Source organism: Narcine bancroftii, chromosome 6 (assembly GCF_036971445.1).
Source record: "Narcine bancroftii isolate sNarBan1 chromosome 6, sNarBan1.hap1, whole genome shotgun sequence".
Taxonomy (NCBI): domain Eukaryota; kingdom Metazoa; phylum Chordata; class Chondrichthyes; order Torpediniformes; family Narcinidae; genus Narcine; species Narcine bancroftii.
Window position 1 is genome coordinate 90,769,086 of NC_091474.1, and position 24,254 is coordinate 90,793,339.

Genomic DNA, 24,254 nt, shown 5'->3' on the forward strand with positions numbered 1-24,254 from the left:
GGCAAGTTTTGTCAGCGAGACACTGGAGTGGCTGATGGAAGTACATCAGTTGAGGATGTCCTGGAATAACAAATCTCTCTCTGAAAACCAACAAGAACCTTCCTGAGTGGTAGCCATTTACCTTTCAAGCACCAAAGCCTGGTGAACTTCAAACATGTTAAATTCTGCACACAGTATAAGAATTGCCTGCAACCAATGAACTTGGAGGATTGAGAAGTGAGATTGAACCAAATAACTTTTCTGAACTTACACACACACATTACATACACGTGCGCTTAGAATTAGAAGGGGGTTACGTTAGGTTAAATAAGTCAATAGAGATAAGTTAAAGTTTGATTCGATTTTCATGTTTAAAGATAATTAAAAGCAATGTTTGTTTGAGTGACCATTTGTCTTGGAGAATATCTATTGCTGCTGGGTTTATGGGTCCTCTTGGCTCATAACAGTACTGAATACTTTGCATTGAAGGATGTGGAAAATAGAAATTGGGAGCAGACTATGGAGAATGCTCATGTGTGAGGACATTTTGAGATCAAGAGCCATCTTTTGAGGAGCATTAACAGTGGATAATCCACAAGGTCTGATGGGATACATCCTAGCTTACTGCAAAAGGCAAGTTCTGGGGCCTTCATGAAGATCTTTGTGTCTTCACTAGCAAAAGGTATGGTCCCAGAGGATGGTAGAGCAACCAATGTTGTTCCTTTGCAAAGGAAGTATGGGCAATCCAGGAAATTATTGCCCGGTAAGGCTCTCATTAGTGGTAGGGGCAACTATTTGAGTGGACACTTCAGGACAGGATTTGTACACATTTGTAATATCATAGTCAGATTAGGGACTATGTGGTTTTGAGTGGGGCTGGAAATGCGCCACAAACTTGATAGGAGGGATTTTCAGTTCAAGCCATTGTTAGGACCCGATGAAAAGTCAACAACAAGGAATAAACCAGCAGAAGCGGGAAATCCAAAATGTAAAAAAAGCTGGATTTATTCAGCAGATCAGAATGTAAGAGGTAATGGGTCGGGTAATGGAAGTGTCAGTGATCTGAAACATTTTTTTTTCCCTCTGTGTGGATAAAAGTCAATACTTGAAGGGCTCCAGCCCAAAAATTATCCTTGCTATATAAAGTACACTGTTTGGCCTGCTGAGTTTCTCCAGCCTTGTGTTTTCACTTCAGTCGCTGTGTCTACAGACTTTCGTGTTTAACTTCTTGCCGCGCAAAGAGAACAATCTGCTGGAGGAGCTCAGCGAGTCGAGTAGCATCAGCGGGAGAAGAAGAATAGTCGACATTTCCAGCAGGAGCCCTTCATCGAGATCGTCCACAAATAATTTTTCTTCATGGTTTCCTGACTTTGCGTTTCTGGAATAAAGTTCTAGTATCCAGCCTCTCCCCAACTAACGACCATCCGTATATATGACCGAAGAAAATAACAGCTGCATGTGTACGATAGTGACGGTCTCTCAGTTGCCATTCGGTAAGCGAGCAAGAGGGAAAAACCCATTCCCTGCTGATGGACCTGACAAGAAGCTGAGGAAGATGCTCGATTTGGAATTGAAAAAAACTTGATTTATGACTTCTACAGGCCACGCTAACATACTTCTGACTTGCATCCGTTTCGAGGTACGACTGGTCAGTCAGAACAGAGCTCGGGCCTATGTCGGGAAAATAGCGGTGCACCCATGTTACAACGGCTATGCCAATCCAGAAGTAATCGTCCACACTGCACCAGAGATTTACTAGTGGCACGAGCATTTGGCATCAGCATCGTGGTCGAAGTGCATGAGTAAATTGTCATAAAAGAAAAGGAGATGCTGTCGAATGTTGACAAAGAACAGGACTGATATACAATAGGTCTGGTTAAAAGACAAGGCAAATGAGACCTTGTATGACATTACCACTCTTCATCTACTTTTCCACAAATAATTAACTAACCTTCATGAACTCCAAACAGAAGTCTACAGAGGTTTCATTCAACAGAATGACTGTCGGTTAACCTTGATAAGAGTTTGCAGCTCAAGGCATAACAAACTACGATTCTGCCTTGATACTACAGCAGTGACCTTTAATAAACCAGACTGCTCAGAGCACAGCAGCTGTTTCCTGAACATTTTTTGCATGGGAGTATTTTTATATTTGTATCTATATTTGTGTCAGGAGGTTGAAGACCAAATGTCCCAAGGGTTCACAATCCTGCGAATACACTCATTAGATAAGGTTCCTTATAAACCAGTGTATCTCTACACCCACACACATTAGGCAGACATGTACACCCACATTAAAAGGATACCTGAGTGAGATACTCGAGAGGCCAGCTAAAGCTGGGCAATTTTTTTTTTAAAAAACTGATGAGGTTGAAAGGGAAACCCAATAATGATAATGTGTTATCCTGAATTCAAGCCAACCAGCAGCCTCAACCATCTGACAAAAAAAAACACAAGAAATAACTATGTTTAAAAAATACAGGTTTAAAATTGGCGCTCCTCGCCATAGGTTTGCCAATCATACAACCCGCATCTCAAGCAACCAGAAAATTCACTTATCCGCATCTACCAATCCCCATAGGTGTTGGATACCAAGGTGTTTTTTTTTACTGTATTAAAGATTGTTAAGTAATCTAATGTTACATTTGTTGAAGTTCATCACCAGAAGCATTCTAGAATGTTTTAATGTGGTGGGTTGGCAAGATGCTCTACGAGAAATGTTGTCTTGGACTAACACCCACTTGGCACTGCCACCCTAAAAACCAAGTCCACAGTTACACCTTTTGTTGATCTCCCAACGTGAACCAGCTCCAAGGTTCAGTGGGTGGAGCGATAACAAACGTAACTCACCAAGCTGTTCTGAAGTCTTTAACAACTGGGTGAATCACATCCTCGGCCCACAACGATCAAAGGAATTTGAAAGTCATTGATTAAGATGAAAAAATAGCATTCAAATAATTAATGGTCTAAAAAGTGCTACAAATTACTTTCATTCCTCAAACCTGGAGTCTATATCCACTTCCTATGCGAGTCAGGGCAGCAAAGAGGCTTTTGACAAATCAGCCATTATCCCTTTGGACTCCAGCCATTCTTAACCCTTCATAATATATACTCCGGACTGGGTCCATGGGTAAACTACGGTCGAACATCAGGTTGGGTATAAAACCAGGGACACAGAGTATATGCGCTTGTTGGTTGTCCCTAAAAACCTGGGTATGGAGTCCAAAGGGTTAATCCAGTTGTGGCAACTCCACGGTCATCTCAAGAGAATCAGCTGTTACGAAGTCCAGAGGACCCCACAAACCAGCAGCATTAGATATGCACCACAACACAGGGTTACTTAAACAAAAGTAGTTTTTAATTATAATTAAACAAGAAAACAGAATTAAACTTTAACTTATTACTTAATCTACCTAACCTACTTAATCCCCCCTCTAATACTAAGCACAGGTGTGTGCCATGAGTATTTAAGATTAGAAAAGTTCTTTGGATCACCGTCCAATCTCACTGGTGGCAGGCAATTCTTGTTCTGTGCACAGAAGTTAGTATTAACAAAGTTCACCAGGCTTTGGTGCTTAACAGGCAAATGGTTACCACTCAGGAGGGTTCTTGCTGGTTTTCAGAGAGAGATTCCTTTTCCAGGACATCCGCATCTGATTCCTTCTCAATCAGTCTTGCTGACGAAACTTGCCCCCTTCAGGGTTCTCCAGATGATCCTCTTTCTTTCAGGTTACTTTTCAGACCACCAGTCTTCTCCTTTGACCAAGCAGCCTTCCAAAGTTTGCCAGCTTGTTCCTCTGGAATTGATTTCTGTGACTCTCCTCTCTGTTTCACTCCCTCCCTCTCTGAGAGCCAGATTGTTCTGACCCTGCCTGCAAAAATCACATGCTCTCCCAGGCCAGCTGGATTCTGCAACTTGGTTGCTCTTTCTGCCAAAGTCCTGAAAAAGTTCTGGGTTTTAAAATGTGTGTGTGCAAGCTGCTCTAACAATTCCTCTCAAGCCACCTCTAAATACCCTGTCACACAGCTAACATGCATGTGGCCTGGGATCAAACAAGTAACCATCCACTTTGTAGCCCACCAGACCCACGGAGAGAGTATCAGTTCATTCTGGACTTGAAGGTCGTAAAAACCCAGATGGTGCTTTAGTCCTTGATGCCTCATCCAATAAAGGGTGATAATGACAATTCAATAACTACTGCCAAAGAAAGAAATTTGGGCGGCCAGCATCACTTGACATGGTTAAAGTCTAATACTTTCGGAATGAGCCAATCAAACCACATTGCGGGGGGGGGGAATTATTTGAGATCCTATAACTGTTCAAATTGAATCACCACTTGGGGATAACAGTCACACACTGGGACATCTGATGAACGTGGATGCCACCCGACATCAACATCAATTACATCAATTTTCAATCTCTGACTGCAGCACTCACCTTCACACTAACAGCAATTTACAGTGGACAATTCAGTGAAACAAGAAAGTCTGCAGCTGCTGTGATTGTAATTAAAACACAGAGATGCTGGAGGAACCCAGCTCTTGCAGCATCTAGAGGAGGTAAAGAAACATTACTGACATTTTAGGTTTGAGCCCTTCTTCAAGGCACAAGTAAAAAGCAGGCAGGCATCACCACCCACCTATCTTTCCCTAGGTCTTCTTTCCTCCAGCTCTGTTTCTCCCCCCTCTTTCCTTCTCCCAGCAGCCAAAAACAACCCTCCCTTCCCCCAATCAATTCTCACCTTTCCTCCCGCCTGTCCCCTTATCAGATCCAATTAACACTGGTTGTCTGTTGGTATGTACCCCTTCTCTCTCCCAGCCTTTTAATTCAGGTGCTTTTTACTGCTACTTTGAAGAAGGGCTCAAGCCAAAAACGTTGGTAATATATCTTTACCTCCTATGGATGCGGCGAGACCGGCCGAGTTCCTCCAGTGGACAATTGGCCCAGCAACCTGCACGAGATCGGTACATGGGACGAGACAAGAGCACATGGGAGAAACTCGCACAGTCACAGGGAGAAAGTGCAAGCTCCACCCAGGCAGCACCCAAGATAAGGATTGAACCTCAACCACTGTAGCCGTTAGCCTCAACTAACCGCACCACCCATACTACATATGGTCTTTCCAAATAATTTAAAAAATAAGATTACTTAGTAATCTTCTGATCAAAAAATATTGTAAGGATGCAAGAAGATGGAGGTGAGGAGTCACGTACCCCTTTTACACAGCGTTCCCATTGAATTGCCACATGAACAATCCGTATTTAAAGCCAGGTCGGTCACACTAAGCCAAGAAAAGCCAGGTCTGTGCGACCTTCTACATAGGAGGGACCCGGCATCCCAGCGCATAAGGAGGCAGGACCTGCAGCATTACGGCGTCGGTGTCCCGGGAAGGCAGGTGAGCTTTTTACAAGGAGCTGATGCGAAACACGATACTACCTACCTTGGCAGGATGAAAATGGCCCCTATCTCGCATTCGTCGCTTTCACACAGGTAAATGAAGCGGTTAAAAGGCGGTTGATTACTGTCTTTCAAGGGCAGTGTAAAAGGGCCTACATTCAGATAGTGTCAAACAGGCTTTTCAGCCCAACTCAATTTGGCATTCTGGCCTAATCCCATTTGCCTATATTTGACCCATATCTTTTCCATTAATCTGTCCAAATGCCTTTTGAATGTTGTGCTTCTACAGTTACCTTTGGCAGCTCATTCCAGATGTAGACTGCACTCCCAGTTTTAAAAAAAGGCCTCACGGGTCCCTTCCAAATCTTTCCCATCTCACCTTGCCCTCTAGTTCTAAAGTCATCTACCCTGGGAAAAAGATGATGCGCATTCACTTTATCCATCATAACTTTGTAAACCTTTTCAAGATCACCCCTAAGCTATCTGTCTTCCAAGAAAATAAGTCGAGTCTATCCAACCTTCGTGCAACTCAACCCCTCCAGTCCCAGCAGCAACCCAGCAGGTGAATCTCCTCTGCACCCCTTCCAAATTATTGATGTACTTCCTAGAGCTGACATACGACAAATAGATCTGTGTCCGTATCTACCTCCAGTCAGTTTAGTCTGTTATTTAACTGAATCTGGATTGCTCGGAGATTCTCAGGCTTTACTTTGCAAATTCGAATTTGAGGAGGAATAAAGACGAGATGGACAGGTAAATTTGGGTGGCAAGGTTAGCACAACGCCTTTACAGCGCCAGCGATCGGGACCGGGGTTTGAATCCCGCGCTGTCTGTAAGGAGTTTGTACGTTCTCCCCGTGTCTGTGTGGGTTTTCCCCGGGGGCTCCAGTTTCCTCCCACCCTTCAAAACGTACCGGGGGTGTATGTAATTGGGTGTAAATTGAGTGGCAGGGACTCGTGGACTGAAACAGCCCGTTACCGTGCTGCATGTCTAAATTTTAAAAGAAATTCATACTCATCTGTGATCCAAAATAGTGAGTGCACCCTCCTACTTCTCCCCCCAACATTGTCAAACTTCTGTCATCTCTCACAGTGAAAACTGATGCAAAATGCTTATCGAGTTTGTCGCCATTTCCTTGTCCCCCACTATTATCTCCCCAGCGTACCTTTCCTGTGGGCCAACCTCTACCCTCGTTTCTCTTTAGCTCTTTATCTATTTGAATACACTTTTCACATCTTTTATGTTACTTTCTTTCCTTTCTGTGGGACTCCAATCCCATGCTCTAAACTGCCCTGTGATGTGACCATTGGCAATGAACTGAGGAAGCTCAAGTTGGCTCGCCTCCATTTCCACTTGGCCACCGATCGCTGGTGTTGTTTAATAACGCTGCAAGCACATCTATGAATCGCAATTCATAAGAGCGACACGGTACCTGACTGGCTGAGGAAAAAGCAGACATCGTCCCGGAAGACAGGCGTACCGCGATCCAGGAAATCGCTGGAAAGTTCCACCATGACTGGCAGCTCGGTCAGTTCCTCGAGGATTTGGCGGGTCTGCGAGAATAAACAGGAACCAGGTGGAGGTTAGGAACAGAAAACAGAATGTCTTTTATATGATGAAACAATTTCAAGTGTGGATATGCAGAGGGATCAGGATGAAACACAAAGGGAACATGCTCATAGAAAGTCATGATTACGAGGGTTATGTTTCCAGCAGGATTGAGCACAGAGAGAGGAAGAGACACTGCAGTTTTACAGAACTTTGACAAGATCACTGCATTATTGCAGCTTTATGGAGTCGAACAAGTCTGCAGATGCTGGGGTCTAAAGCAGTAAAACTCAGCAGATCATGCAACATCCAGAGGAAGTCAAAGGGGATCAACGTTTCATGGCTGAGTCCCAAAAAAGAGCTCAGGCCCATAATCAGGCCCATTGGGGTCCCAATGGTGCTGTTGTTGGGGCCTCTGCTGAGGGGACAGTCAGGGCGAGAAACTCCCAAAGGGGAAGAGGTGGGGACCCATTTCCTATGCTGGAGGTAGCGGGGCACTAGCCAAAATGTCAACTGCCTTTTACCTCCTATGGGTGCTGTGTGATCTGCTGAGTTCCTCCAGCATTTTTGTGTATCACAATATCCACGTATCCAGCGAAACACTTGCCCAATAGGGTATGCCTCACACAAAGTTCTTTCTTGCATTCGCTTAAGAAGGATTACACCGGAGTTGCAGGGGTGGCTCAGTGCCAGAACTGGTAAAACTGCTGCCTCAAAGACGAGGTTTGATCTACGCTGGCTGCGTGGAGTTGGCGCATGATCACACGAGTTTCCACTGAAGATGCCTTGCTTTCCTCCCTTATCCCAAAGATCTGTGGGTTGGTGGGTTAATCAGCTATTGGTAAAGTGCCAGTAGTGTGTAGGGTGAGTACATGTAGGTGGAGAAATGTAGGGAGAATAAATAAATGCTTGCTTGATAGCCACCACTGACATCACTGGGCGATGGGCCTGCTTCTCTGCTGTGCTTTTCCGATTTTTGTGACTCTATGGCTATTTTCCATAATCAACAAAATATCATCTTAAAACTGCAGCAACCAAGCTCACCTGCTGAAAATGAGATTACATTGTGGTCTTAGTGAAAAAAACATCACTGACTTCTGATTTGCAGTATTGCAGTAAGGGATGGGACATCACACCTTGTGCTCCTCGAGGGGAGAAAAGAACACACCAATCTGGAGGAGAACCCTCAACAAAACGCTGGCAGCAAAAAGTGGACGTGGATCAACAAAGACTAGACCTTCCTGAAAGCCGAGCCAACCCACCTCCTCACTCACCCAGCGACGTCACAGGTTCCAAGAAAACATTCGCACGTAGACAGGAATGGCGCTGCATCAGGGAAGTTGGGCTGCGGGGAGGGGGGGGAGCAGCAATGGTGTAGAGCTTGACAGTGCTACAATTTACATATGAATTCAATTTCTGGAGAGATAATTGCTTCATTATAATCGAACAGGATTAATGAAGTGTGAAACACCTCCCCATCAGCCTCAGAAGACAATTTGTCACCATTAGACAACAGACAATGCCAGCTGAGAGACAGATCCCAGATAGAGATCTACAATAAATTAGACACATCAGAGTAATCAGTGGATGCTTGTCCCTTCCGAATACCAAAGGGACTTTTCGTTCCCCTTCCTCATCCATCATCATCAATCTTCTCTCCAACCTACTACTTCACTATCCTCACCCAACATCCCCCACCCACACAATCCACCCAGTGAATGAGGTGAGCAAAGCCACGCCTGTGCGGGAGTGGCAAGGGGCAGTGAAATGGTTGACAACCTGGGAGTTCTCTGGGCCCTCAGAGCACAGATCATCAACAGAATAGTCGCACAATCTGGGTTTGGCCTCACCGATATCGAGGAGGTTGGACAATGTGCACGTAAAGCTCTGCAGGTCTGTTTGTGGCCTTGGGTGGAGGCGAGGGGGTGAGATGTGCCAGTAGCGTTCTGGGGGTGGGAGTCTCAGAGAGACTGATCACTCCGAAAAGCAGATCGAGGTGGGAGAGTGTGGCGGGATGGCGCTGAAGTTGGTGGAAGTGCAGGAGAATATTGTGTCACATGCAGAAGCTGGTGGGATTGAAATTGTTCTGCCTATGGGGAAGAGAGGCAAGACAAAGTATGAGAAATTGGGATGAGAGAAAGATTTTTACCAAAGACAGTTGAGGGGGGAAAAAAAAATCGATTTATTGAAAAGAAACAAGGAGTTTTTCTTTTTTTAAACATATGGAAAGTAGTAGGTACCTGGAGTGGACTTCCAGGGAGAAGTGATCGAAGTGGGTATGATGGTTATGGTTAAAAAGAATTTAGACAGGCAGGCACATGAACAAACAGGTGATGGAGAGATCTGGGCCACATGCAGGCAGATGGGATTAGTTTGATTTGGTGGGCCAAAGAACCTGTTCCTGGGTTGGACATGTCCATGTTCTAAATGATAATCTTTCATCGCACAAGCGCTAAAGTAAGTTTCATTTTTGAAATCTCTTTTTTTAAAAAAAGGAACAGGGAGATCTGCTAATTTTCAAAAGGTAATAATGTGAACTGATAACACGGTTTCTCTCTCCACAGATGTACCCGACTTACTGAGTACCTTGAGAATTTACTAGTTGTACTCAGTTCAACATCTGCATTAGACTTTCACCAGGCCTGTGCCTAATACGAGCCGCACACCACCAGCTAACTCCCCACTACGTCCAGAGGACACCAAGCAAGAAGGCTGTTGAGTATTTTCACGGGCAGCTGGCAAACAATATGGGCCACAAGACCCACAACCAAGGAAGGAAATACAAATTAACCCGTGCATGGATCAAACAGAAAATAAACTGTTCTGTCCATATCATTGATTTAATAGGATGGTCACAGCAAAACCAATCTTTTTATATTTGCTCCAACTTTGATATAGTAAAATCCCCATTATCCGGAATTCAATCGACCGGAAACTCAATGACTAGCAGAGAGAGAGAAAAAATTGATAATATAAATAAATACGACTGGGTAAATGGAGCCAGTGAGGAAATGCTGAGACTTTGTTGGAATCACACAGGCTTGCCCCACTAAACTAGCAAAGCCCTTCAATGGGTGTGGATTCCTTTTTGCTGTCACCACTTGCGTGGAGGTGAGTTACGTTGTCAGCGTGAGGAAGGTACACCGAGGACCTGACCGGGACACTTGCACGGAGGTGAGTCGGGTTGTCAGTGCGAGGAAGGTGTGCTGAGGGCCTGACCGAGACACTTGCAGGTGGAGGTGAGTCGGATCAGCCAATTGTGCCCCACCCACAGAAGCTGTTTGCATAATATTTCAATAAAGTTGTGTTGAAATTAAATGGCGGCACCCAAGATGAAAAAATGGCCAATGCTGCTCACCACTGGGGCGACTCTCCCAAAGTGTCTCCCTATCCGTGTCTAGTAAGTCTTTATCTGTATTTGTATTAGGTATATTAGTAAGGCTTTATCTGTAAACTTGGGAGAGGGCAGGTTAATTTCAAAGGTTAGCATGGTTCGCAAAGCTGTTACAGCACCAGTGACCAGGGTTCGAATTTAAACTGAACTTTACATATGTTCTACAATAAAAAAGACTGCAGTACTGTTTTTTTTTCAAATTACTTTACATTTTTCACTGCCTTTTGTCTGTTAAACTGGGTATTCTTAATGCCGGTGTATTAGTTAGGCATTGTAAGAGCGAGTCTCAATCCAGCATCCACGATTACCGTACAAGCCAGAAAATGGGGATTTTACTATACATGAATGAAAACATACCGCCAGTCCAGAATGATAACTTGTTCCACAGGCAATAATTAGCAAGCGTCTGCATCTTCTGATTTCTTTAATTGAATCCTTTAATCCACCAAGGATCACTAAGAAGCAATAGGCAACGCACAGGTTACACTGCAGCGTGTACGAAGCTTCACTCAAGATCTTTATAAAATCATTCATTGCAAAATTGGAATTAACTAATGCATTAAGGGAATGACAGAGCTTTATTTCTGAAATTTCACAGTCAGAAGTGGCCATCATCAGGGAGTTAAGAATTACACAGCCACAATCCAAATACAATTTTGTGCTCGCTTGGGCCACAGCACTAGTGTACCACTGACGACAAATGGTAGTGCCAGCCTTCAATGTTAGGCTAGATTATACAACCCACAGGCCAGCAGCAACTAAGGTTGTTTCCTATTGGATGATGACTAGATTGGTGGAATAGCTTGCTGTGTATGTACACAGTTGGGAGGTGGAATCAACACCCCAGTCCAAAACTAGTTTGAAAGCCTTTGATACCTGGTGACCTGTGAATGGTCATCAGGATCTTCTGGGGGCAGATCTCAGAACAAGCTGCATCTTGCAGGACCACTCTCAGGGAAAGAATTTGACTTGGGCAGTAGAATGATAACATTGGACAATGACTTTTGCTCTCTGAACACTGGGTGTATTTTATGGATTTTTTGGGCTCCTGATAATGAAAGACACCTTAATTTATTTTAGATATAGCCTATTATTGTGATTTCTGGTCATTTTTAAAGCCTACTTCAAGCATACAAAACCCTGAAGTGCAACATGTCATTGAAAATTCATTTTCTGCATTTGTATTTGGACTTCGTTTCTGCTGATCCTGGTGCCGTCAGTGACGAACATGGTGAAAGGTTTCACCAGGACATTGTGACCATGGAAAAGTGGTATCTAAGATAACTGAAATCCATCAATGCTGCCAGACTATCGTTGGACCATGACAAGAGAGGCATCAGATGCTGAGTTCAAATGAAAATCAGTGGCAAAACATTCTTAGGGCAGTTGAACAAATGCAATGTGTTAGCATCATTGTGCAATTAAACAGGCTAAATTCAATGACAGATCATTTAATATTTCTCCAATTTTCAACGTGATACAGCAAATATGAAATTATCTTTGTGTTCATTTTAAAGTTGTCTATCATAATCCCTACATTTTTTCAGGAAGCAAACCTTTTGAAAAAATTTGTTGCCCTGATCCTGCTCCACCATTCAATTCTATCATGGCTGATCCAATCCTGGGCTAAACACTTCTTGTTGTGTCTAACGTAGCTCTTGATACCCTTGTCTTAAAAATATTCAATGACTCCACCTCTACTGGTAGAGAATTCCAAACATTCACAACTCTGAAGAAATTCTTCCTCATTTCTGCCTTAAATGGGCAATCCATTATGATGAAACTCGTCAAATCTTCTCAGAATCTTGTGCAAGATCTCTCATTCTTCTGGACTAAGGAATATAGGGCTAATTTGCTTAATCTATTCTCATACACAAATCTTTCCTCATCAGGGAGAGGCCAAAATGAATCCTCTCAGTGCTGTCTGACCTGTGAATCCCCCAACCTACTGCCTTTGCAACCAACGGCCATCGATACGTATGACCGAAAATAAAATTTAAAAACTAAAGAAAAAATATGAAAATCATGCTTTTATGGTGAAAGTAGGGGGCTATCTATGGAAAATAATGCCTACGGTAGGGGTGGCCAACCTCTCGCGAGAGATGGCCTCGGTGGTCGCCAGGTTGTATTTAACGAACGATAACATCCAATGTACATCCATTTCGAGATACGACCGGTCAGTCAGAACGGAACATGGACAAAAGTTGAGAAATACCTATACTCCATACCCTTGCATTGAAGGCCATTATTCTGCTAGCCTTCCTAATCACCGCCTATTTGTGTTTCTTGCAGGACTGCCCAATTGTTTGGAATCACATTTTTAGTCACCTTAAATAGTAATAATTTGTTTTTTCATTCTCCATCCCACAATGGACAACCTCATATATTCCAGACATGGTATCCAACTCCCATCATTTGTCATTCACTTCATCCTTATCCATTTGCAAGCTCGGTCCTCTCAAATCACTACCCCACCTATCTTTGCATCATGACCGAATGTGACTGCATTACACTGGGCTCCTTCATACAAATGGGAAATAGTTGAAGTCCCAGCACTGATCCCTGCTAATCAAAAAGTGACCCATTCAGCCCAACTGTATGCTTTATGTTAGCTATTCCCCTATCCATGTCAATATAATTACACCAGCCCGTACACTCCCACCTTTTTGTATGTCATCATCTCTAATACCTTCTGGAAGTCCAAATATTCCGCACCTTTTGGGTCCCCTTTATCCATTCGGTTTGTTAGATCTCCAAGATCTCTAGCAAATTTGTGAATCAAAATTTCCCTTCCATAATGCCATGTTGACTCCTTGATCATTGTATAATTTTCTGAATGTCCTACCACAATGCCATTAATTACCTCAATAATTAATTCCTCCATTCTCCCAATGACAGACGTAAGGCTAAGTAACTTGATTTCTCAAATAATGGGTTACATTTGTGATGTTCCTATTCATTTGCGATCTCTCCATAATCCAGGAAATTTGTAGAGTAAATCATGTCCTCCATCTCAAATAAAAATAGAAAATGCCTGAAATACTCAGCTCACCAAGCTGCCTCTGTGGGGAGAGAAACAGAACAAAGGTTCATTATCTCTGCAACCACTTTCTTTGAGACCATAGGATGCAGGACATGAGGACCAGGGAACTTATTTGCCTTGTCATTGGGGACCTCAGTCAGCAAGGTCTTGGATGGTGCAGCCCCGAGTAAAATTCCTAACGTGAAGGCTTCAATCAATAAAAACTGCAATGAAAACTTCATGCACAATGCAAGAGAAAACCTATTTTATATGCAATCATACTTTTAAAAGAAAAACTCAATGCTTGCAACCTGATGTTTGTCCTTAACTGCCTTGTGAGAAATAACTACAGCTTAAACAATTTTTAAAGGGGCAGTCATCCGTGCATTTCTCCCCTCCGGCCCCTCCTCTGGATTCTCATTATTTCTCAGGCATTCGTAATTTGAGTCAATGTAATGGATTGCAATGTTTCGAAGGGGTTAAACAGCGAGTAGGTGCATTTATGGAACAGTGTTATTACCTGTGTTATTTTCAAAATTGACTCTCCCTCTCATCGTGTTCACCACTGATTCTGGCTGCTCGAAGATTTCTTTCTGCATAAATGAACTGTAGCTTCCTATTAAACAGAATAATCACATGAAAATTACTTCATACAGAAAAGGTCAGGAAGTTTTGTCTACAGGATAATCATGTCTCAAAGCTATGCTTGTAACAATCCATCAAAAACCCAAGTCTAGTACTGGTTAATCAGTGGTTTTTTTTCCCCTGTTAAATCAATCCTAATAAATTTTATGATAACATTCACCTTCAGTATCTGTTTGGCCTGATTCTGGTAGCAAATTAGATATCATCTCTGATCTTACAATTATAAGACACAGAAACAATCTGATAATATGGCATCTGATTGTTCAGAGCTCCTGATAATCCGGCAGCTTGCACACTCCTTCATCCCAGAAAGAAGCCAGGGATCCAGACAGTAAAAGTCCAAAAATCTGGATGCCAGAAATCAGGATCATCAGAGAATCCGGACTTCTCGAGAACCGTCAGCTTTTGCGTGCGCACATTATGCAAGCGCCGCCGATGTACTGCCCGAGAATCCAGACCACCTCAATCCCCAATCAGTCCAAATTTTAGGACTTTTACTATATATACACCACACATGCAAAATGCATCTAGTTCAGTAGAGAATGTATTATAAAACTGTGTAACATGTAAAATCAAAAGTGTCATTAAAGTGTGCTTGGGATTGATGTCTGACATTTTGGAATATCTGCCAACACAGTGCTACCAAAATCCCAAAAGCCCCAAATAGTAAACCAGCGACAGAAAACATGGAAGTGTTCTCATTGGTTTACGGATACAAAACATGGCATGCCTGTTTCTGCGTTGTACATCACTGTAGCCCTATAACACTCCCTTTCAAGGAAGGAAATAGGCAATCTTAATCCAGTCCAGTTTGGATGCGACTTCAGATCGACCAAAGAGATAGACCATTAACTATCTGGACGTGACAGTTAGCATAGCAGTTAACGCAATGCCTTTCCAGCGCTAAATGGGGATCGAATCAAGCGCTGTCTTTAAGGAATTTGTATATTTTCCTCTTATCTTCATGGGTTTTCTCCAGGGGGTCTCTGGTTTCCTCCCACCATTCAAAAAAAATGTACCGGGGTACATAATTGGGTGGAAATTGGGCAGACAGGGCTTGTGGGCCAAAATGGCCTGTTACAGTGCTGTACGTCTAAATTTAAATTTAAAAAAAATTACTTCCTCTGTTCAGGAGCACAAAGTGAAATCTGCTTATTGTGATGTTAGAGGATGGATAAATTTGATCAGGACAGAAAGGAAAACGCTCCCATGATCATCCCAGAAACTTTGCAATGGGAGGCAGAGCCATTTTTTGAATCCTCATTTGCAAAGCAATGCAGACAGCAATTAAATAATCTGGCCTGCAGTTCCTCAGATGAGAGGTGACCCGATAATAGATGCATATAAAATTCTTAAGAGGTTTAACAGGAGTTGATGTTTTGTGTGGCAAGGGCATCAATCTCAAAACAAGAGAGATCTGTAGAGAAACACAATATGCTGGAATTTTGAGTGAACAATTAAAAGCCGGAAGGACATAGCAGATCAGGCAGCATCCACGGAGAGAAATCGCCTGCCACATTTCAAGTCAGCATCCTTTACCAGAACTGTATATTTGGAATTCTCTAGTTAGGTTAGCTTTTATGGGGTACAATGGATATGGCAGGAAGGTACAGCAGTGGCAAAACATCACATTCTTTATACAATAGCACAGTGAGTGTTCTTAACAGTAGCATTTATTGTCTTCAGGAAGATTCAATGCAGTAGGAATGTCTTGTCAATGTGGCAACAGCTGCGATACATTCTGTCGCATTTGTACACGCTTAAGGCTAAATTCAATAAAAGTTAATTTACTGTTTATGCAACATCCTACTTGATACAACCAATCTGAAATTATCTTTGTGTTCATCTTGAAGTTGTCGATCATAATCCCCAATTTTTTTTTTTCAGGACGCAAACCTTTTTAAAAAAAATTGTTGTCCAGTGTAATGTGCAAATCAATCTCTGGTTGAGTTTGTGGTTTAGGAGTCTGATGGTGGAGGGGTAGATGCTGTTCCTGAATCTTGTGGTAAAAGTTTTATGGCACCTATACCTATTTCCTGGTTTAAATAAAGGAGAGATTAAGTACAAGCCATTGAACATCCTATCAGTGTAAAAGCTGAGGAGTAGTTCATATCTGTTCAAGAACCATCAACAACATAGCTATGGACAGAGAGAGGAGGTGAAGTACCAAACAGCCTTTGGTTGCCCTGGACATTATGGGCTGAATGAACTCCCTCTCTGGAGAATGACAGACAACCTTACCCTTCATCATCTGCTGCAGCTCTACCTGCAGTATCTGGATGCCACGCGCTGGGCAATCACTCGCTGCGCGCTCGACCCGGTGAATAGAAAGACAGCCATCCACCACCGCGGCTACATCGTCGTCCTCCAGGAAAATTGCTCGGTTGGTGTGCTCGATGATCGCGCTGCAGAATAAAGGCAGGGTCACGAAGACGCCGCGCCCCCTCTCCAAACACATTGACCGACAGCACTGAAGGAACACCAAGGACCAACTTACAGAACAAGGTTCCCTTTCAACGCATGGAACAGAGCAGCCAACCTTTCTCCAGAAACCCCATGACACTGCCACCATTCAAACCACCCTGCTCCTGACCAATAGCAGCATTCCCTTTTCAAGCAAGGTAAACTAATGTAAAAAATTAGATTCAAAATTGTAATCTGTGAATTTTGGTTTTAATCACATTTTTAACTGATTCCATTCATTACAATGACACTCTGTGTGCTAGCATTAATGTTATCCAACATTTACAGGCATGCTGCTTATTGGCTTTGTTTGAGGGTCAAATTAATATTGGTTGTAATACATCAATGAGAATAAAGGTCTTTGGTGAATCTAGTCTTAGATTTCACCGCAGGATACTCTAAGCAGAGGTAACCAAACTACGCCCCCCACCCCAGCCAACTGCAGCCTGTTTCCTATTTTTAAGTGGTCCATGGTAAATTTTTAAAATAAAATGAAATATGGCCCAATAGGACATAATCTCTAACAATAAATTGCGCTGAATGTATATTGTGCTTCTTAGATTCAACACTAGATGTCGCTGCCATTTTGAACAACTACAAGACTGACCATTTTAATGTTACTCATCAATGAAAATGTTTACCCCAGTTTAAAAAAAAACACATTTACCTCAATTCATTAAACATGGCGGAACCAAAAAGACGGAAAATAGAAAAGAAGTGCTGAAAATTTCAGACATGGTGGGAAACTGAATACTTTTTCATAGATTTCAAGGGGAAGTGTGTTCATATGATTTACAAGGAATGTGTCAACTTCAATAGCTTATCTACAGATTTGTACATGGCATCATAATCATTAAGGTGGACACTTGGGCCGTGAACTGGATTCACTGAGAGTTGTGGAGGAATGTTGGAGACGGCCTTGTCCCTTTCTTGATCTTTTCTCCTGTTCTTATTTTTCTCCCAGCTTTTTATTTTGCATTGGTTTTTGAATGAGAGTTTTAACGAGTTTTATTGCATTCATTTAAGTTTAAGTTCAGCAGATACAGAAATATGTGAGCACATCAATAAACTACTGTAATGTCAACAGTTAAACTGTTCCGTCATATCATTCATTTGATAGAAAATGAATTTTTGATGGCACAGGGGTTTTCTGGTTTAAAAACACTGTGTTTCTTGCAGTTTAACTTGTTGAAACCTGCCAGACTAGATACTGTTTGGCTCTTTGACTCCTTATTTTTTTTGTGTGTGGCCCACAACCAAAAAGGTTTGGCCACCCCTGCTCTAAGCATCCTTATCTGAATATTAAAAGAGAAACATATTTTTAATCATTCTCTGGTGTTTAACTACTGGTCAAGGTGATGGCAACTTGATGTATGATGTGTCTGACCCAGTACAATTTGTTCAAGATTTCCCAATCCCACAATTGCCCTGTTACTTCCCAATATCAACTGTTGAGACCCTCCTGTTATATTGAAATTCCTCCTCCCTGCTCTTCCTCCTCATCCCACCATCTTCCCTCCTAGTAGGCCGCACGTTCCACGTCCGATCTACTGCTTCCACTTCTCCCTGCGCAAGTATCCCAATCATTTCCTCTCAAACCTCCTCTGCCCCAATCGTATGCTCCCTCCCAGAATCTCAAACCCACGTATGTCCTACTGATTACTCTCACTTTCCACTTTTAGGATGCCTTTATCACTTTTTTGATTAATACTAAAAATACTGCAGTAAAACCTCCAGTACCCAGAACCAATAGGGGTTGGTAAATGCCAGATAAATGAATTTGCCGGTTGCTTGAGAATGCATGCTATGTAGGTTTGCCTCAAGGTGCCAATTTGAAATTTTAGTTTTTTTACCTATTTATTTTCCACGATTTTGTTTGCCAATTGCTTGAGGCTGCCAGTAGCTTAAATACCAGATAATGGGAATTTTACTGTGTAACACAATATTCACAGGTTAACCAACTGGCATCCCCATTACAATTGAAATCTCACCTCCATAGCGACAGTTCTGCTTCAAACAATACTATTGACACACCAGACACCATCACAAACCATTAACTGACCCCTAATCCAGTTGCATTCCATAACGACCATTTCAAGACTGAGAACATGTTGCAGAGTTCAGGTAGTCCTCAAATTACGATGGGGTTATGTTCTAGCACTCCCATCATAAAAGTCGAAAAAAATTGGTAAGTCAAAAGAGGGCAGTGGGATCAATTTGGGACCGACATAGGGCTGTGGGGAGAGAGCAGGGCAGTGGGATCAGTGTGGGGACTGACACAGGGGTGTGGGGAGAGAGCAGGGCAGTGGGGTCAGTGTGGGGACTGACACAGGCTGTGGGGAGAGAGCAGGGCAGTGGGATCAGTGTGGGGATCGACCTGTGACTGTGGAGAGAGAGCAGGGCAGTGGGATCAATGCGGGGATCGACCTGGGACTGTGGGGAGAGAGCAGGGCAGTGGCATCAGTGTGGGAATCGACCTGAGACTTTGGGGAGAGAACAGGGCAGTGGGATCAGTGTGTGGGGATCGACACAGCACCATCAGGAGATACTGAACATCATAGTCTAGCCAAAATTCAAAGAACAGATTCAAACCATTGAAACTTCGAAAAATTGCAAGTCGGACCATCATAAATCAGGGACTCCTATATATGAGATCAGATTATACTTCAAGTACCACTGTCACATTGAAAGAGCCAGCAAATTACATCTCCAACTGGAAACACCTTACTGGCTAGGGATTCAGAACTACCCAGCTGCCCATCAATTAAAAAGTACTCAAGCATCCAGTTCAATATTTGACAGTAGCTTCACAACTATAAATGCCCTTTACCAAATTGCAACTGAAATTTCATAGTCCTCAGATTATCTCTGTAATAATTTGAGCAGATTACAGTACATGCGATGTCCTTGCAGTATTATAGGGAACAAGAGGTGGCAAGTAAAAGTGTAATAAAAATAATCCAGGCCCCTTTGGGACTTTGGTGCCAGCATGGGAGATTTGCTGGATGATTGAATATACATACCATTAATCATTTTTTTTTAAAATGCTGCAATAAACTTCCCATTAAACCCAGAAAGCTCAAAAAGACCAGGGGAAACGAGGCCCCAGGGAGCTCAAAGAGAGAGCAGGAAATGAGTCTCAGGGAGACAGAGGAAACAAGGCCCTATGGAGTCAGACGTTAAACCATTAGGATTTCTGAATAACTGTTCCCTGGGTTCCAGGACTTTTAATGTATTTAATTTGCTGCCATATGCCACTCACACTCTACACTTTGTTACAAACATAAAAATACTCTTCAGGTAAAAAACAAAATTGCAGGCCATTTCTTTGTTGACTTCTACATGAACCACAACTTTGTAAGTTTACCATCTTAAAGCAGTCAGTTGAAAATGACAGGCTTGGTTAATGTAACTCGCCTTGGCAACTAAAACAAAACTTGCAAACACTTGTTAATGGTCCAAGAGATCCACAAACATTTTAAGTTCAAGTGGAAATTTTACAAAAGTTTAGGCAAAGTTTTACTTTTTACATTCACCATTCCTGTCCACTAACACAAAATACTTGAGCATACACTTCACCTGGCATCTGACGTGAAGTAGTATTCCACTGACTGTTCTTCCCCAACTGGGTACAAGGAGGTCGAAGCATCAATGCGGGGCAGGGGGCATCTTGCCTTTAATTCTTTGCCTGATAATAAAAAGCAATCATCAGTCCAATTGAGAGACTTACATTTTTACTGATGATTTCTTCCCTGCCAGACTTTTCCCCAATGGATGTTCAGAAGCAAAGGGCAGTAGACAAACCTGCTCCTTTTGCTCCAAGCTAAAAAAGAAATGGATACGATGGACTGATGAAAAGCAAAAAGGCTTTATTCAAACCCAAGGAAACAAAGATAGCAGGATCCCAAGATGGTTCTCAACAGCCATTTAACCAGATCATCCAATAACCTCTTCAATCATTTTATTCCATTGTGTTCCAGTTGTGCCTCATGTCACTGTTCGAATAAATTCACTGAAACACATTCAATTGATCTTCCCATTAGAAGCAATTTTCCTTCTTCCATCCAAACTGAGAGCACGACAGATTTGCGAGACAATTCATAATCAGATGATATTCCCAGTCCTCAAGAGGTTTTGAGGTTATCAAATGAGACCTTGAACTATAGTGGAGAAGTACATTCCTTTTTGTTTTTTGCCTTGTTTTCTCAGATAGAAAAAATAATGAACGTCTTGATCCTTACTCCTGTGCTACTTACATGTGCGATACAGAATTGGTATGTGATCTGTTGAAAGTTTGTGTTTACTTCTCACTCCAATCATCAGTGGGCTTCCTCGTCTAAAAAAAACAGCATCAAGTGTGTCATCAGTCTATAGGAAAATCACCTAAAGGACGTCACTGTTAAGCAAGAGCACGAACTTCACCGGCCTGGGAAATTGTGATGTGCCTCACTGCAAATTAATGTACGTTTATGATCCAACCCACTTCTGCACAGCAATCAGATGTTTGGTCAGATAACTGGCATTCTCAATAGATAAATATGGGCAAGGTCATTGGGTCAACTCCCAAGTCTTCCTCGTAGAACCAGATTGTCTTGCAACATGGAAACAGGCCTCTTCAGCCCTTGTCCATGCCAAGCAAGTTGTCTCCCAAGGTTAGTGCAACTTGCCTGCCTTTTGCCATTATTCCTCCAATCCTTTCCTGCCCACATTCTTTTTAAAAGTTATAATTGGACCTCCTTTTACCACTTCCTCTGCCAGCATGTTCCATATACCCACTACCCTGTGTGAAAAGGTTGCTCCTCAGGTCACTTGTAAATTTCTCACCTTGAACCTCACCCTATAACAGTATGGCACCTTCTTCTAGAGCTAACATCTCATTTGTCAGACAGCCCCTTTATACTTTTACTTAAATGTCATTCTCCAAGTTTGGAGGAAGACTTGAAGCTGAAATCAACATCTCAACTGTGCTTCGAGTTCTATACTTCTATGCCTGCTTGGAGACACTTCTATTGTGGACACACATCTCCTCACTTGTCAGGAAGATGCTACAGCGACTGCACTTCCTGAGAAGACTGAAGTGGGCAATGCTTCCAGCCACCATCATGCCAACCTTCTAAAGGAGCTTGACTGAAGGCATCCTGGCCGGCTACAACACAGTGTAGTTCAATTGCAACAGAGAAATGGTCAGAGGTCAATCCACAGAACCATAAGTGCAGTAGAGAGGTTCACTGGAGTCTCCCTCCCCCTATCGACGTGATCTACCAGGATCACTGTCTAAAGAGTGTATGCAAAATCACTGAATACCCCTTCCACCCGGCACACAGCATCTTTCAGCGACTAATCTCCCATTTATATATTCCCCATGCCTGAAAGTTTCCTGTTTGGCACTTAGCTCCAACACAAAGCTTCTTTGAAGAAAGTTTTATAAATTTCCTACTGGCCAATTTTCAAATGCTTGAGGTCACTAAAGTCTAGTCAATACAACTCCCAACACTGTTGTTGATATTTCTCAGAGACCCAGTTATCAGTCACCTTTTTCTCTCGAAGTCAAAAGGGGGCTATATGCTGATGAGCGCGATATGCAAATTTCTTCACCCTTACTCAAATGAAGTATTAGTCCCACCACTGCTTCCGGTAAGATCAGTCTAACATCGAGCCTCAGCTGTTGTCACTCGCTGACCACCTCCAAGAAAAAGAGAGACAACCAGTAGCTCTTCCACTGTCGTGTAATTTGCCAAGAACACGTTGAAGGCTGCTGGTGTCATAACTCTTTACTGGGTATAGATGTTTCAATAGAACTCAAAGCTACCCAGACCCAGTGGTGCACTTAGTCAAATATCTCCTCCACTGGCTTAAATTTAGACATACTGCACAGTACAGGCCCTTCTAGCCCCCAGGCTGTGCACCCCAAATACACCAATTAAAACTATGACCACATATTTTTTTGAAGGTGGGAGGACACCAGAGCACTGGAGGAAACCCACACGACTGCCGATAGACGGCGCTGAATTCGAACCCAGGTCATTGGCGCTGTAGTATCATTGCACTATCCACTATATTAAACATCCCATCCATGTCATCCACTGTCACTACCTCCACAGCGATGGACCCCTGTAGCTTTAAGGCTTCTTCAGCTACATCTCCTCGACTAGAAACCCCCATCACCAAGACAAGGATGGAAAGTGTAAGGGAACACCATCAACTGCATGCCATCTCTGACGTGCACCAGACAGCTTGGTGTCTGGTCACCATTCCTGTCTCATCAAAATCAAGAAACTCCCTGTCCCACCAGCATTGTGGGAATACATTCACATGGGTTCCAGATGTTCAACCAGATTCACCATCATCTTTTGCAAGACATGTTGGCCTCTCTAATACCCTTCACCTCCCGACAAATTTTAAAACATTGTGGATTTCCAGATGGTCATTCAGTGCAATGATCAAACTAAAGGTCAAATCTTTGGATTACGTTTGTTTAAAAGTTACAAATTCCACCCTGCATTATTGGAGGGCTAGGGAACTTCAGGTTTATATAGGTTTACATTGAAGGTTTAATAAAATAGTAAAAATAACTCCCTGCTTCCTGTTACTGGTCAGTTTACTCTTAAGCCCCATTGAGCAAAGCTTGCAGGTTTCAGTAGAATGAGTTTTGGAGATTAGTTTATCCTGCCTGTTCCCACCCAGCATAAACATTCACATCAACCGCAAGTAAACTGGTTTGGGGAGATAGGCAGAGTGGCAACTGTGCTGGAATTCCTGTGGATTTGTCTTCAGATGGTATACTTTTTGCCAAGAATGACCACCATTTAGTAAATCTTTCCATCCAGCTTTCCTGCAGATTTTGAAATATATAGCGTGAAAGCCCAAGACAATTGTGAATACATTCCTGACATTTTTATCAATGACTTCAAATGTAAGCCACAAGAAGATGTGTGTATAAAACAACCTTCTATAAGAAAAGCCAGACATCCCCATCTGGGCACTTGAATGGAGCACCAACAACAACCTCAAACTCAATGTCACCAAAACCAAGGAGCTGATTGCTGACTTCAGGAAGGGAAACCAGAGATGTATGATCCAGTGATCATTGGGGATATCAGAGGTGGAGAGGGTGAGCAAATTTAAGTTCTTTGAAGTCACCATCTCGGAGAATCTTTCCTGGACCCTACTCACTATGGCATGGTGAAGAAAGCCCTTCAGCGCCAGTTGCTCAGGAGGTTTGGTAGGACATCGGAAACTTCTACAGAGGTGTGGTGGAAAGTGTGCTGACCGGCTGCATCACAGGACACCAATACCCCTGAGCTTAAAGCCCTGCAATAGGTAGCAGACACAGCCCAGGACATCACAGGCAAAATGGTCCCCACTATCGAGAACATCTACAGGGAATGCTGCCGTCAGAGAGCAGCAGCAATCATCAAGGATCCACTCCGCCCACCACATACTTTGTTCTTGCTGCTGCCATCAGGAAATATGCCACAAGACTCGCACCACCAGGTTCAAGAACAGCTGCTCCCCCTGCACCATCAGGCTCCTCAATGACACACTCAATCAGGGACTCATTTAAGGACTCTTAATTATGCATTTTACTGATCTTTTTCCTCTCTGCATTACACAGTTTGTTTACATTTCTTTAGTGTTTTGTTTTGCACTGCTAATAAGTGGTAATTCTGCCGCGCCCGCAGGAAAAAGTATCTCAGGGTTGTATGTGATGTCATGTATGTACTCTGACAATAAACCTGAAATCTGAAAGATATGCCAATATGTGACCACACTCATCGAAAAACCTTTCCAGACAACATTCACTT

General features: G+C 42.8%; 1 protein-coding gene across 2 annotated transcripts in view; it reads right to left on the reverse strand.

Annotated features, from left to right (window-relative positions):
* The window catches only part of LOC138736331 (glutamine--fructose-6-phosphate aminotransferase [isomerizing] 1-like), an 81,200-nt gene that overhangs the window by 25,173 nt on the left and 31,773 nt on the right, over positions 1 to 24,254 (reverse strand). For both annotated transcript variants that reach the window (XM_069885663.1, XM_069885662.1), the window contains exons 8-13: positions 20,706 to 20,785; positions 20,029 to 20,137; positions 16,228 to 16,391; positions 13,862 to 13,957; positions 10,677 to 10,774; positions 6,810 to 6,930 (exon numbers count right to left, since the gene is read on the reverse strand). In XM_069885663.1, coding sequence (XP_069741764.1) covers positions 6,810 to 6,930; positions 10,677 to 10,774; positions 13,862 to 13,957; positions 16,228 to 16,391; positions 20,029 to 20,137; positions 20,706 to 20,785 — 668 coding nt within the window. The remainder of the gene's footprint in view (positions 1 to 6,809; positions 6,931 to 10,676; positions 10,775 to 13,861; positions 13,958 to 16,227; positions 16,392 to 20,028; positions 20,138 to 20,705; positions 20,786 to 24,254) is intronic.